Source organism: Botrytis deweyae (assembly GCF_014898535.1).
Source record: "Botrytis deweyae strain B1 chromosome Unknown BDEW_058, whole genome shotgun sequence".
Classification (NCBI taxonomy): domain Eukaryota; kingdom Fungi; phylum Ascomycota; class Leotiomycetes; order Helotiales; family Sclerotiniaceae; genus Botrytis; species Botrytis deweyae.
In genome coordinates this window covers 163567-179026 of record NW_024066265.1, presented here as the reverse complement: position 1 = coordinate 179026, position 15460 = coordinate 163567, and the positions used below count along the sequence as shown (strand labels likewise).

The 15460-nt window shown below is 41.4% G+C and overlaps 6 protein-coding genes across 6 annotated transcripts; 3 read left to right on the top strand and 3 right to left on the bottom strand.

Annotated features, from left to right (window-relative positions):
- Positions 1-582: 582 nt before the first annotated feature.
- On the bottom strand, positions 583-4755 carry EAE98_012109 (uncharacterized protein; the record flags this gene model as incomplete). The annotated part of the gene is made up of 3 exons (XM_038959733.1): positions 583-1206; positions 1262-4419; positions 4470-4755. The coding sequence occupies 3 exons, from the start codon at positions 4753-4755 to the stop codon at positions 583-585; spliced, it is 4068 nt and encodes a 1355-aa protein (XP_038803946.1).
- A 592-nt stretch (positions 4756-5347) lies between these two features.
- Positions 5348-6850, bottom strand: EAE98_012108 (uncharacterized protein). Its single transcript, XM_038959732.1, has 2 exons — positions 6564-6850; positions 5348-6493 (listed from the first exon to the last, which is right to left on the bottom strand). The coding sequence occupies exons 1-2, from the start codon at positions 6693-6695 to the stop codon at positions 5630-5632; spliced, it is 996 nt and encodes a 331-aa protein (XP_038803945.1). The 5' UTR covers positions 6696-6850; the 3' UTR covers positions 5348-5629.
- Positions 6851-6921: 71 nt separating this feature from the next.
- Positions 6922-7998, top strand: EAE98_012107 (uncharacterized protein). The gene is made up of 2 exons (XM_038959731.1): positions 6922-7198; positions 7253-7998. Exons 1-2 carry the CDS (start codon positions 7127-7129, stop codon positions 7649-7651), a joined length of 471 nt encoding a protein of 156 aa, XP_038803944.1. The 5' UTR covers positions 6922-7126; the 3' UTR covers positions 7652-7998.
- A 1525-nt stretch (positions 7999-9523) lies between these two features.
- On the bottom strand, positions 9524-9965 carry EAE98_012106 (uncharacterized protein; the record flags this gene model as incomplete). Its single annotated transcript, XM_038959730.1, has 2 exons — positions 9524-9810; positions 9875-9965. 2 exons carry the CDS (start codon positions 9963-9965, stop codon positions 9524-9526), a joined length of 378 nt encoding a protein of 125 aa, XP_038803943.1.
- A 550-nt stretch (positions 9966-10515) lies between these two features.
- On the top strand, positions 10516-11505 carry EAE98_012105 (uncharacterized protein; the record flags this gene model as incomplete). The annotated part of the gene is made up of 3 exons (XM_038959729.1): positions 10516-10557; positions 10612-11344; positions 11399-11505. The coding sequence occupies 3 exons, from the start codon at positions 10516-10518 to the stop codon at positions 11503-11505; spliced, it is 882 nt and encodes a 293-aa protein (XP_038803942.1).
- A 1526-nt stretch (positions 11506-13031) lies between these two features.
- EAE98_012104 (uncharacterized protein) lies at positions 13032-14819 on the top strand (the record flags this gene model as incomplete). The annotated part of the gene is made up of 4 exons (XM_038959728.1): positions 13032-13268; positions 13319-13660; positions 13726-14132; positions 14198-14819. The coding sequence occupies 4 exons, from the start codon at positions 13032-13034 to the stop codon at positions 14817-14819; spliced, it is 1608 nt and encodes a 535-aa protein (XP_038803941.1).
- Between the last annotated feature and the right edge of the window lie 641 nt (positions 14820-15460).

Sequence of the window (15460 nt, the reverse complement as noted above, 5' to 3'; positions counted from 1 at the left end):
AGTAATTTTCCATTTCACATATTTCTTTCTACATTTGCCATGTCCAAATGTCTCGTGCTCATATCTTAATTACGACTGAACTATACCAAGCAATTTAGTCCAAGTTAACAAATTCATATATTATGGTATCCATTCATTTCATTCTCTCCTCCTCCATCGACAACTACCTAATTGAAACTAGCTTTTCACTCCCTTGTTACTTTTCACCATTGATCATCACAATAACATTACCAACCAACATGCACCAATCATCTATGAATTACAAGCACAGCATCCATGTATCGTCATCGCTTTTCCCCATGAAACCCCGCTTTCAGCACATCGGACCACTGTTGATGGCGTAAGTTCCCCCGTCTACACACCAGTCGATGATTCCAGCAAGATCAAACTCTGCTCCCTCCACTTAGTATCAAAACAAACAAGTTCCCCAACTCCTAGCTTAATGCCCAATTTATGCCTACAAATGCCACATACGGCAATGGGCTCTTGTAAAAAAATTGCCCTGCACTTGTTTTCATTTTCCAATTACAAGTTTCTTCTTCTTGCCTTCGTCCCGATCGCAAGATATTTCCCATTCTCCTCTCATCGTAATCCCCCCAACCCAATCCTCCTTCTCAACTCCATAATTCTCTGTCTCCCAACGGGATCATCTCTATAGGCAGCCGCACCCAACTCGGCCAAAATCTGTCCAATTTGATCTTGCTGCACCTCGCCTCCAAAGACCCTCTTATTGTGCCTAATACAGTCCTCGTACCATTGCTCCGCTGAATACACAATGTGATTTGCGAGAACTATCCTATTTGCCCCAACGAATGGGTTGACCTCATTGTAAAACATTCCTTCTAAGATGTTGATTATTGTGTCAAAGTCGAAGGAAACACTGATAAACAAATCTGGGACCCAATTTGTCGGACCTGGATGGGCGTGTTCAGCTGCGTAAGTTTCGACAAGGGGGATGAGAATGCTAGGAGAGAAGACGATTTCGTATCCAGAAAGCTTTTGCGACATTTCACGGATAATGTTTACGATAGCTTCATAAGGACGTTCAGTTTGTGCTTGCGGGTCTTCTTCTACACGGGCCTGTATTGACTGTAGAAGTTGTTCCCACATAGTCCGGATATCAGCCTGGTTGTGATGATTGGCGGCTGCAAATATTTGGAGACAGATATCATAGTACTGGCCTTGGTCGGCATATTCATTGAAAAGCTAGAAGATGTTAGCAATGTGGAAGCACACGAGGACGGGGTGGGTGGCAACTTACGACAGAGAGCGGTTGAATGGCGCCGTCAAGATCTTGTACCACGGAATCTTTACGTGCTTGAGGAATTCTAGGATCGGCTCTCAAGCGTTGCAACAATTCATGTTGAATACTAGCGACGTCCAGCAATTCACCAGCCTCATGCAGCATGATTTGTCGCGCTTGTCTGTGGATGGCACCGCCTTGTGTTTGAGCATTTGCCTTGGCTCTACTTAAGTATTCGATTCTCCTTTGCAAGGAGATGGGAAGTTCACTCTTAGCCAAAGTGAGCTGTACACCAGCAGCGGAAGAGTAATCTTCTCGATGAACGTAGTACTTCCAAAGCAAGTCGGAATTCTCCGTGCTTTCGCTGGCAGTTCGCTCGAGATATTTGACAATGAACGGCGAGTCTGTGGCAATGATTCTCTCCGTCCAGCCTTGTTCAAGGTACCAATCAAATAGGTCGTATTGAAAGACCTCATCGTCAGACTCATCAACCACTTGATGTGCTTCTTCGCGCATTCTAGCTTGGGTGGTTTGTCTACCATCAACCATTTCCGGTGCGTTCCCAGTGTCGTTGTCGACAGCAGTTAAAATCTCCTTTACAATGTTATAACAGTCCTTGCGGAACTCGAAGAAACTTGCTCGATGGTCGTCGGCAGGCCTGCCATCATTAAGCCACGACAAAGCTTTGTTTCCACGATCAGATTCGTGAGCAACAAGTAGTGCCAGGCTGATTGCACCTGCGTAGAATTGATTGGCGGCAAATTGAGCACAAGCGCTGTACAAATTGTCATGAGATAAAACACCGGCGACTTCCTGAAATAATCGAACACTCTCATTGAGAAGTGCCCTTCCGTGATCAGATGAAGGTCCGACGCTGGTCGCTCGTTGCAACTGTTCTTGGGCCCTGAAAATAATGACATCGTCAGGACTACAGAAAGTACCACAGCGTCTTCTAAGAGCCTCGGCGACTGTATCAACATTTGAGCCTTGGGCAATATTACGATTCACAATCTCCTTTACCAACAATTTCGCCAAGTTCTTGCCATTGTCAGTAGAGAATAATAGTTCGAATGTCAGTTCTCGGAGTTGTTGCTTCGTTGTATCATCTAACGCAGCCCAAATATCATCGACTCGTTCCTCGAAAAACATTTGAACAAAAGATATTCCTTCCACAATGCTCGTGTTAAGTATTTGCAGTGAATGCAATGCTTGATGTTCGCCCTGCAGAGCGAGATCCTCCTGTTGACTTGTGACACGATTAAGACCCTCGGGCCCAGACAGCCCCTCAATGAACGTCTTGTTGTCCTCCAAGAACTTCGACAATTTCATAAGTTCATCCTGAACAGCAGCTAGTTTCTTCTTATCAATTGTTGGTTTTATAGCAACCACCTCCTTGGTAATTTCCATTTTTATGACCGGAGATTTCCAAAGACCACGGACCAATCTAGCCATATAGAGAGCAAGCCCGTCGTGTCTCGAAGAAGGCCGCACGTTTTCAATTGCTTGGGCTGGTCCCTCGACAACCATATTTTGGTCCATAGATGCACGTCCACCATGCTCAACGAATGCTCTCCTAGCAGCCTCAATTGTGTCTGGATCTGCTATCCTCCTCTCTCCAACTACTGAAGCATCGCCGCCCTGTCCACACGCTACGGCTAAAGCAGTCGCGGTTGTTTCCCCTCTACCATACTGTCGAATGAATTTCTTAATCTCTGTTTCTCCATCATCAAATCCACTTCGAATTGCAGAGGCAAATATGTCTACAAGTCGTCGGCGTCGAACGATATGAATACCAGAATTTGTCATAATTGCTATTTCCGGGGTTGGGAGATCATACTGAGTTGCGAGTTCATTTCCGAAGCCCAGGGGTTGATCTGAAGCAGCGAAAGGTTTTGTCACAAGACCAATAGCCTCAGCACGACTGCCCATCTCCAGCCAAAATGCCGATTCACAGTATCGCAAACCTTGTTGAGCGGCCATGTCTCGTGCCTGCGCTGCTATCCGACCTGTATCTGGAGCCGACAGAAAAAGAGCATCACTCCCATCACGAGTCTCCTTGGAAACGAAACAGAAGAAGAAACCTGGAGGGTATCGAAGACCTTTGCGTGTATGTGCTAGTGCATCAGAGCTTGTCTCGATCGCTGGCTCGAGTCCAGGATAAGGTCTAGTTCCCGGCCGATCAATCCTGGGTGGAAATCTGATGTGTTGAACCTGCATACTTTGTGGAGCTCCCTGGCCAGTTTGAAAACCGTAAGCATAACCCCGAGTAGCACTCAGAAACAAGCGGCATCCTGATGTAGTAGTAGCCATAAGATGAAGCTTTAGTCCTTCTTTTGCGGATATAGGACTAATCGAAACGATCCGCATATGAGACGATAAGAGGGGCGATGCCGAAATCATGTGAGAGATATCTCTCAAAATATCTTGTCGCTTCTTGTCAATGACTTGTGTCAAAGTGGTAGCGCTATCCATGTGGAATGTTCGAATGGTGGATTCGGAGGAAAGAGTGTATAGCAATCGACGGGTGTCATCCACAACCATATCCACCACAACCTCAGTCGTCGCGCGACCCCAAGGTATGGGTACCAAGGATGTATATCCAGGACTTGTGTGATTGAGCTTTCCAGTCTTATTTGAAAACCATTTGTCTTCATTTTGATACGTAAGCTCGTAGACCTGGTTGGCTCCTCCCGCGAAAAATATGCGCCCCGTGTCTGTTGATCCTTCAATTACTGTGACATCGAGTCCTCTGATGGAAAGCGTCATGCCGGTTCTGTAAAGCTCCAAATTTCTATTCCCATGCTCATCAACTCCGTCTGCGACACCCAACAAAATAATATCTTGAGTGGTTGCGACCACCACAATGTGCGTGATGGCTTCAATGAAGACTCCTTTGCGCGGTATCACCAGTTTCACAGCCCTGATACCATTTGGTTGGTCCTCGAATCCTCGCAATGTTGGATTTGGACTGGTATAGTCCCATAAGTATAATGCGTTGTCGATAGCTGCCCATGCATGATTTAACTCCGCAAAAAGCCCCATCGCTGTCCCGAAAGAAGCATTATTGTATTGGTCGTAAATCGTATCTGGAATATCGTACATCCTCATCTTTTGAAAAGGAACCCAGGCGGGATCGGAGACAGGAGATGGAAGTTCATAGTCAGACGAGATGCCCTCTGCGAAACTGTTAGCTGTGTCTCCTATGCAAATTCTAATGTAAACTCACGCTTGACATAGCTATCAAGATCAGGAAAGCTTGATTCTCTTTGCAGAACTTCGTTGATAGTTTTCGCAGCTCGTGAAATAGGTAATAAGGGTTGCGGTAAAATTTGAGGTTGATTTGGAGGAGGTATTGGGCCGTCTCGAGGTGGAGTTGGCTCACGTCCAGCATGCGGTTGCGGTGGTCGAAATAGAGGAGGTTGTGGGGGAGGAGGTTGATTGAATCTCGGAGGAGCAGGTGTCATGAAATATGTACCTGGTAAAGGTCTCTGTGGTGTTCCTGGAAGAGCCATTCTCTTTTTTTCTCCCTCTTTGGCTGGCAATCAACCAATCTTTAAAGAAATACTGTCGCGAGAAGGAATCTTGCAGAAGATGGAATTAGAGATTAGAAAAACTTCATGAAGAAAAAAGCGATTGAGCCGTGATGATATGACAATCTTCGAAGTTATGCGATGGAGGCAAATGATTGTAAAAATTCGAAGATGGATCGAGGGCAAGGTTTATATTTGTATACCTGCAGCTGTATATTTTTTCTGTTTTAGAGCTACAACTCTCTCTCTAGATGAGCCTCGCGACGCGGTCGAAGCTTCCAGGATAAATATTTATTCCAGGCACGTGACGGGATGTAAAAAACAATAGAGATTTGGTAGATTTAGATAGGGTTTCATCAATCTAGGTAACAAATTGAAAAATGATCAATAAATAAGAAGTACTCTAGTAGCTAAATATATAGGCAGGCAGGATAGAATAGCTAGCTATACGCCATATTTATGAGAGTTTCATCTCAACGTAAGGGCTTTCTTTTTTACAATTCTAGATTTGAGGAGATTATTCCCATTACAATTAGCTGCATAGGTAACAATAAATATAAGCCTTTCTAATGCTCAAGTTGTTCGAAATCTATCCCAGAATACATAGCGCTGAGCATCATGTCATATTGATATTGATTTTATACTCTTCTCATCTATCTCGAAAAAACCAGAGAAGATTTAATCTATAGTTCCTTCTCATGAGTTCCTTACTGTCATCATGAAGCCAATTCACCCAATTCCTAGCATAAGACATCTAGCAATTTGTGCATTTCGTTCATCCATCGCTCGCCTTCCACTCTTCGTTTCACTCCTCGTTTCACTCCTCAGCCTGATCAAGCTCTTTTGGTTTATTGAATCATGCCTTCTTAGCATCCCTTTCGGCTTTCTTCAAAGCTCTGGTTCTAATACTCTGGTGCATGCCTTTGTTTTGATCTACCACAAACGACCCTCCAACTCCTAAGGTATTCTCCAACCACCATTGCATTAACGCATGACCCCAAAATGGTGTACTTGTATAAGCCATCTTCTGAGCTCCTCCACTTCTACCAATCTTGGCCAGAGTAGTCTTGACAAATGTTCTTGGGTTCGGAATAAACATGCTGGTACGTCGAATCTTGCTCATTGCGGTCGTAACAAGGTAGCTCAGTACTAACTCGACGTCGACGCCTGTACCCTTAAGTTCGCCTCCGAGGGATGTTGACCATTGTTGTAAGAATGCCTTGCTTCCAGAGTATGTAGCCAGTAGAGGAGTCGGTAACCATCCACCAAATGAACCCATAGTTAAGATCAACCCGCGTTTGCGTTGGACCATTCCAGGTGCTACAATTTGAGTAACTCGAAGTGTACCTGTGCAGTTGATGGTAATGATATCTCTCATTTCCTCCTTTGGTGTCTGAATAAACGGCACTGGAATGCTGTGACTTTGTCCAACATTGTTGACCAAGATTCCTACATCAAGTCCATCAACAAGAGCCTTCAACTTTGCATAATCCTCATCCCTATTGGCAGCGAAATCCATGGCAAGAATCTTTGTCTGTATATTCGAACCGGCATATTTGGTTTGAATTTCGGAGGCAAGAGTTTGAAGTTTCGATTCAGTGCGGGAGACAAGGACAATATTGAATCCTTTCTGGGCAAGTTGAATTGCATATTCTTTGCCGAGACCATCAGAAGCACCAGTCACTACTGCCCAAGTTCCTTTCTTTCCGTACGTTCGAAGCTATTGAGAATATGTCAGTCAACTCTACCAAACTGCAACTGCTGGTACTTCAAGTATCAAGGATCCTTACATTCTTTCCGGATAGGACGAAAAGACTCAATAAAAGCTGGATGTAGCTAATGACTTTGCCAGCGACAATGAAAGCTCCAATACCAGCAAGTCCAGTAAGGACAGCCTTTGGCAGAATAGTATCGAGAACCATTTTGTCAATTGTCAATGAATTGAAAGAAGAGGAAGACGATTCCGAGAAATGTTGAGACCACCAGGACTTAGAAATACTTGGTGATGACTTTGGACTAAGTTTTGGTGAGGAAATCCGCTAAATTTCAGCCCGGCATTCGTTCATGATAACACCGAGTAGCCTCGTAGCATCTCACTATTGGAGATACTCGAGGCACTAACAATGTCTAACATGATTTGTTGCCAATAGTGCGGGACCACGCGAGCTTAGCTCCCAACCCGTCGACCCCTGTACAAGGCTGATCTTCGAACTTTAATTTTTGTTTACTTCGTTGTGCTGACTGGACTGAACTCTTCTCAAAGTTTTGATTTACATTGGCGTGATCCCATTATCGCGACACAAACGCATTCCAATCTCATACACGAGCGGACATCCAAATACGGTTTCTCAACATGAGTTTCCTCACTAGCCTCACCGCATACTTGCCTCAACATGAAGGTGTACTTCCCCAATGGCTTCTTTTCGTGAGTATCGCCGTCCTTTCCTCATATATAGTCTCAGCACTAACCTAACCCTAGATCTCCGTAACGTCTCTTTTCAACACCGTCCAATGCTATTTTACTCTCCACTTTAACTCCCAAATCTATAACGCCATCCCCAAATCCAACAACCCACTCAGCAAAGGTACCTCCCAATCCTACCCGTTAACCACATCTGCCACTCCTCTCTCTTCACGCACATTCGGAACATGGACTCTTATCACTGCGATCGTTCGTCTTCAAACCGCATATTATATTAGCAACCCACAAATATATCAATTGGGATATGCGACATTTATTGTTGCGTGGTTACATTTCATGGGAGAGTGGTTGGTGTTTGGCACTACGAAGATGGGCAGGGGATTAGCAGGACCAGCCGCGGTGTCAACGGGGACTTTGATTTGGATGTGGATGCAGTGGGGATTTTATGTCAGATGAGGGAATGGGATGAGGGAATAGTTGGACGAGAGAAAGAAGAGAAGAGGCTACATATAATGAGTGGATTTGGACGCAGTAGTTGAGACTGCATTCAAGGCATTTTGAGCGATTTTGGGTATGGTAACAACTATTGAGATCCTTCAAAAGGAGTCAGAGTTTTTCCCGATACTATCCCCTACTCGGTGTCGTTTTGAATGAATGCCGACCTCAATTTAGCTAGTGTATATCACACTAAAATCTGTTAAAAGTCACCTATTTCAAAATTCTATATCAATTCAATTAGAAAAAGTAAAGATATAAAACTCTATAAGTGATTAGATATTTAATTAAATTTTATATATATTTTTTCAAAAATAGGATAATCTTATTTGAATTTCGAATTATTTAAGAAATCAAAAAATCAATAGTATAGAAACAGAACTCGCTAATTTTTAGGCTTTAACTCCTTAAAATTAAGGCCTAAAATACTACTTTTTAAATCTAATTTCTTTTTGATTATTATTTCTTTAATATTATATTTGAAGATCTGAAATCTTGATATATAATATATTAATAGATTCTATTTTTATTAAAAAAAAGATTCAATAAGACATCTATATTGATTATATTGATATTGAATTTTGAAAATGCTGAATAACTACGAATTTGAGTGAAGAATTCGTCTAAATTTGAGGTCGGTATTTATTCAAAACGACACCGAGTAGACTATCAATAGAGAACACCTCGCTCTATTAACCAATCAGAACATCAGAAATTTGAGAATTCTTATTATCGAAATATAAGGTTTTAACAATAATTATTAATTGTTTATAATAATATCTTTTAAATACATTTTACAATTATTTTTCAATAAAAAAACTATCGATATATATTTTATATATTTATTATTATCTTTTTAACAAATTTTAAATTTCAAATTTAATATAAAGGCTTTTTATTATAATATCATTTATTGAATTATTAATAATTAAGCTCGTATATAAACTACTTAAGATATCCTAAGCCGATAGTCTAGGGGATTAGCTAAAGACTTATTTATTACAAACGATATTTAATTTATATAATAGAACAAGATTCGAATTTTCTTTAAGTCGTATAGATTCGTTTTACGCGAAATCATATACTCAAGATAGGGTTAGGATTTTTGATAATATATAATATCGTATATTCGTTAGTTAAATATAATACGTAATATTAATCAAATTATATTATATATATAACTAATTATAAAATCCTATAAAATCCTATAAAATCCTATAAAATCCTATAAAATCCTTTAAAATCCTATAAAATCCTATAAAAGACAATTTTGAAGCTATTTTAGAGCTAGTTTGAAAAGAAAATAATTAGTATATAAATTATATAATCAGCAAATAAATAACACCTGACTTTTAAATCTAATTATATACTAAATAAAAAATTACAACCCACTAAAAACTTTTTCTAAAAACGACCTACTTTCATTTATCCTGATGATTTTATTAGTTCAAAAAACACGTGTATAAGCTTGATATAATATTTTATATGCCTCAAAAAGTGTAATAATATGAAATTATATAATCAACCCTAAGAATATGTAATTTACTCATCCCTATCCCAAGGTATATGTTATTGTGAAATAGGCATTTTACTTCTTATCTTATGTTATAATATCAGATTTGTATTATATTCGGCTGTTAAAAGGCTCTTAAGTTTTAAATATATTTATTTTCAAGGTCGACTTATTAAGAGATCTGAGTAGAGACCAGCTTAATTGTTAGTTGTTGTTTTCTTACTTATTTCTTGTTTTCATCGAAAGATTTTTTTATAGGATTTCAGACATAAAAATGCCATTGTTTATGTGTATGAAATGCTCGCTGTAGACTCATTACCTTAGTCCTCAGAATTGTGCTCGAGATTGGCCTGCGGATCGTCAGAATCGTTCTCAGAATCGTCTGAATAGTTTGAATCGTCTTCAGAATCGTCTTCGGAGTCGTCGTCAAACTCATCGTCTGCATCATCTGCATCATCTGCATCGTCTGCATCATCTGCATCGTCTGTATCGTCGTAAGATTCATCTGGAACCTCGGAATCGTCTTCGTAGTCGTCTCCGGAATCGTACACTACACTCACTTTGCCGGTTTTCTTCACGTGATTTGTGGATATATTTCGGCATGCATCTACAAACGCGTTTTTAGATTGAAACACAGGGATCTCTTATCGATCGAATTGAAAGATACCTACGGAGTACCACTTCCGTCATTATTTCAAGAGGGAATCGACATGATTTAACAAATGATGACATGACATGGCGTGGCATGGCATGACACGGCATGATGTTTATCGCTTTCTCTAATGGCAATTGCCGTCCATTGTACATCCTCATCGATATCTTCTCCATTAATTAGAAGAAGTTACATTGCATGTATGCACTTTTACATTTCTACACCCAAACGACACTGTGCCACTGTTCACAACTGTCGCTATAAGGTTACCTAGCATCTCGGGTTTGATATCTCACCATACTCGCGATCTTATCTCATGGGACAAAGAAAAGAACTACCCACTATCATTCGAGTTCATTGCATTTGCATCCCACCGAACAATGCATAGGGTTGATTAGATAGTCTTAGATTGTTCTTACGGCTACCACCCTCCAAGGTGATCTATCGGATTTACTCCTAATTCAATATCATCCGACACACCCACGATTCTCTTATTTTCCTGATGCTTTCCTGCCCTCAAATTTCACAGGGACTTATCACTGAGAACTATTCGAAACCTCTGATGAACATAAGGGCTGAGTTTGTTATATATAGATTTGCTTGGCTTTAGCCAAAACAATAAACTTTTAATATACTATTTGACAATCAACAGTCGACAAAATGGTGAATAGTTTCACTGGAATTGCTTCAATACCTAATGAGGTCGGTGTTCCATTTTGACTAGCTCTATGAACTAGCTGGCTAACAATATCAAAGCTCCTCATCAATGTCCTTTCACTCTTTTCTACCCGTCGACTTCTTCCTCTCGCATGCACCTGCCATCGTTTCCATGATCTCATAATCCGAATCATACATCATCGCCTCATTGCAGCGGCGTCTTTAAAGAATCACAAGTTGATCCTTGAATGTTTTCATCCCTCTACGAAACTTATCACCCCATACGCTTTGTGCAATTATCTCGGCACAGATGGACTAAGTGACGACGTTGTTGGAGAGGGAGATATATACAAAGATGTCAACAACACAGGGAGGTTAGGTAAAATGGCCGGTCTATATTCGCGCTTTAGGCCGCTTCAGTCTGAAGAAAGAATACGACATCTGGCAGGTAGTGCTAGACCGACCCTCTTACCAGAATCTGAAGATGGGCTTGTATCTCAAATCGTCGATCTCGAGTCACATGAACTTTTCTCGCAACTCTGCACCATCACCAATATCGTTAAAGTTGGTCCGAAACGAGGACTGTTTCTAAGTTGCGTTAACATTGGTGAGGGAGTCATAAGAGTTTTTAGAGACTGGCTGTCGGATCGCGTTGAGGCGAATGAGAGACATATTGACAGCCCAGAGGAATGTGAAAAACGGCTCTTATGGACCGATACCGAGAAACATGTTGGATTGAAATTCAAAGTTTCTAAGTGGGAAGGAGCACCTGCTCCAATCCTGCTACACCGTGATGAGGAAGCTCCTGTTTTCTATAAGCTTCAATATGAAGGTGAGCCGTGTTTGCAAGAGATTGAAGGGGAAAGTGCTGATGATTTTCTTTCAGAATTGGTCCTAAGAACAACGCAGCTTCTCCTTCATGTCGAAGAATCATTGACAAGAGAAGTAGGACACTCAAGTAAGGCAATCGTGATAGGATCTTGGGGTTATTGATCCGGTTTTCACCTCGGATCACTTTAAAGAGTACCGAATAACAACAAACAGCGTGAACCGCAGGTACTTCATCATTTGAGCTCTGATTTCGAAAACTTACTGCAGTTCTGTGATTTACATGTTCTTTTGAAGGCGTCTATCAGATTTCAGTTCGTTAGAGTATGAATATATTGATGAATGCGAGTTATCCAAATATTGATAAGTGGGATAGCCTAAAGGGACTTTCTCAGAACGGACGGGTTTAGATGAGTTCAGTAAACTCTTCGTAGGAACTCTTTTAAATTAGATGGACATAGCCTTTTCAACGTTTTGCTGTTTGTCATTGTTAGTTGTTGTTAGTCGTCTTTAGAGTTATAAAAAGATTCACGGCTGTGACTAGGGTACAGAAAGTTTTGGCCTCAGCCCCTTCCCAATCCAACATCACACCGTTAATTTGAGGGATAGGCACCTATACCATGAGGTGCAGGTGGTGAATGCAACCTTGCCAAGCCACATTTGCGTTCTTAGGGTGACCTCGGGACATTGGTGTGAAGCTTTTCAAAGTAGAGCAACAAGAGTTTGTAATCCGTAAAGCTTATTAGATTACATTATCTGGTAGATACCTAGTAAGTACTGGGAGGGCCAAGGTCCGTGCACTTCTGTCTTCCAATCCCCCCACGTGCCCCCCTCCCCCATCCCCAAGTGTGAATTAAAAAAAATCTCGCAATTGCAGGCTGTGCTCTGAGAGTCGAGATCCATCCATTCACGGCTATTTATAGTAATTCGTACCTCAATGCCAACCAACACAGCGTTCCTCTCGCTTCTCATCAATCACGTTGAAATCTCATCTCATCTATGTGGGTAATCTTAATCTATCTCACCTCATACTCAAAAATCGCGAGTGAACTTAAAAAATGACACCCTCTGAGACATACAAGATGATGTCTTTGTCGTCTTTACCTTCTGTATATTCACCTTTCCGAAATCACTTGACAACAACACTATTTTGACTTTCACCCCATTCCCCGCATTCTCGGCAATATATGTAGCGATTGGCTGCAATTGTAAGTTCTTGTACACCATCTTTATTATGTCTGAACGGTCTCGGGCATCACAATATCTGCAATAGAAGAGCAGATGATCAATTAAATTGCCTTTACGTGACGAATTCGAGGTATAACATACATTTATATCTTCTTGAGTTTTCTTCCGCACATCACAAAACCTTGTCAGATCTCTCGTTTTTCTTTCTGAATCTCGGTAGCAGGGGTATTAGTGTGCTCACCTTCCTCCAGGATGCATAGCAAAAAAAGAAAAGATGGATCTTGTGTGCCCTTTTCAAAGCCCCTCGCAGAAAACCCTTCAACGACAAACCGTTGTGGATCATGTCAATACCTTTCATCGGGCTAATTATTCATGCAGTGATTCAGAAGGTCTCCGCAACATGCATATAAACATCGAATCCTTTGCCAAAAATATTTCCCTCTTCCGACCACTCCCAGATTTCATTCCAACCTAAGCAAAGAAACTGTTTGCAAGATTGGAAAATGTTTAATACTTTAATATTCCTGACGCTTGCTGCCTGCTCATCTGCAGCTCCAGCACCGACACCATCGATCAACAAAACTGTTGATCTAGGATACTCAAAATATTTGGGAACTAATAATGGTAATGGCGTCACTCAGTGGCTTGGACTACGATATGCCGCTGCTCCTTTAGGAGATCTGCGATTTCGAGCCCCTCAAAGTCCCGTTGTAAATGATACTTTGCAAATAGCAAACAAGGTGTGCACTCTGCCCACTCTATTTATTCATCACTGACTTAAGGATTTCAGCATGGTGGAGTCTGTCACTCCTCACCTTCAACGTCGCTTTCGTCCAAAACAACCGAGGATTGTCTTTTTGTGGACATCTATGCACCCACCGATGCAAGCAAACTCCACCCTGTCTTTGTTTACTTTCAAGGTGGTGGCTTCAATACCCTTTCCAGCCCAAACTTGAATGCGACCAGCCTGATTGCAGCGGGTCACCACGACATAGTAGTAGTCACGTTCAATTATCGTGTTGGTCCTTGGGGTTTCTTAACCAGTAAGGAAGTTGTGGCGAATGGTGACACAAACGTTGGACTGAAGGATCAACGGTTCCTACTTGAATGGGTTCAGAAGAACATTGAACAAGTAAGTTTGCTCCAGTGTTTGGGCTCAATACGTCTACTATATCATATGATATTAATATGTAACAGTTTGGAGGTAATAAATCACATGTAACAATTGGAGGAGCAAGTGCGGGTGGGGCTGCTGTAGACCTTCAGCTTTCTGCATATGGAGGTCGCGATGATGGACTCTTCCATGCTAGTGCGGCCGAAAGTCAGTCTTTCGGTGCTCAACTCACGGTAGACGAGTCACAATACCAGTACGATGGTTTAGTTCAACGAACTGGTTGTGCTGAGCAAAGTGACACACTAGCTTGTTTGAGGGGGTTGGATATCAGCATCCTTGCCAAAAACAACATCAATGTTCCAACACCAGGTGGTGCAGGAGATGATCCGGTGTTTATGTGGTCTAATGTTATTGACGGCGATTTCACTCCTGATTGGACCTACAAGTTATTTGCCACAGGGCAATATGTCAAACTTCCTGCGATATTTGGGTATGCCTTCTTTACTGTTGCTCATCTATGCCAAAAAGACTAACACAGTATTCTCTTCATTCTAGTGACGATACAAATGAAGGCACAATATTTACTCCTCAATCCATTAATTCCAGGGCCGAAATGTCCAAATTTTTAAAAGATAATTTTGTCAAACTTACTGATGATCAAATAAGTAACATCCATGAGTACTACCCTCAGGGACCTCAATATCCAAACGCCGGCACATACTGGAGTGCGGCCGCTCTTGCTTATGGCGAGATGCGCTACAATTGTCCCGGAATCTACCTATCCGGCTCTCATGACTTCTACGCCCCATCAATTGGAAATTGGAATTATCATTGGGATGTTCTATCATCCACGAATGCTGCCAGTGGGTATGGTGTTACGCACACTTCCGAATCAGGTTCTATTTGGGGTAGCAGTGGACCACCAGATTCTTCTCTTATACCATCCATTCAGGCATACTGGACCAGCTTTATTAGGAGCAAAGACCCTAATACATATAAGCTCAAAAGTGCACCTAGATGGGGACAATTGAAGACCAGTAATTATCAGAGGATACTTTTTCAAGCAGAAAATGTTACAGGGACAGCCACTGCAAATGTTACAATGGAAACCATACCAGATGTACAGATGGCGAGGTGTCAGTACCTGTCTAGTATTGGTGCGAGCATCGGGCAATAAACTTATTATGGGGATTACTTGATTGAATCAATTCTTGTTGAATTTCTCTTATTCATTTCTACTACATACTTTTACACTAATGGATATTCGGAATTAGGTGTTAGGAAAACACCCTTGGCATGGTTTTGCATACAATGGCGTTTTGGATTTCATGGATATCTGGAAATTTCTCCTTTGGTACCAAGACATAGCTTATTAGCTTCCTGAATGATGTTCATTTATATCATGTTTTTATGCCTATTATTGGCTTGGGATGTGATCAAACAATTACATTTCATGCCAGGTCTAAATCAAACAAAGGATCATTGGATATCCCAAGAATAAGTTCGATCCAGAACTCGTGAATCTCCCCTTTGTCTATCTTCATTCCAGGAATCTATTTCCGCGCATCGTTATTGTCGAAAATCTCTTTGTTATAAGTAGCCAGATACCAATAACCGTTACCATCGAATGTTCCATTCATTCTGGTAGACGAGGCAAGTAGCCTGCAATAAAAATTACATACTCTTTCACACGTGTTATGAGGGGTACTGAACTCAGCTTTACCAATCATTCTCTTTGTTATTTATTTTGTTGTTCTACCTTCATTCGTAGCTCTCCACCTAGACTTCATTTTGATCATCAGTCGATGGCAGCTTTCA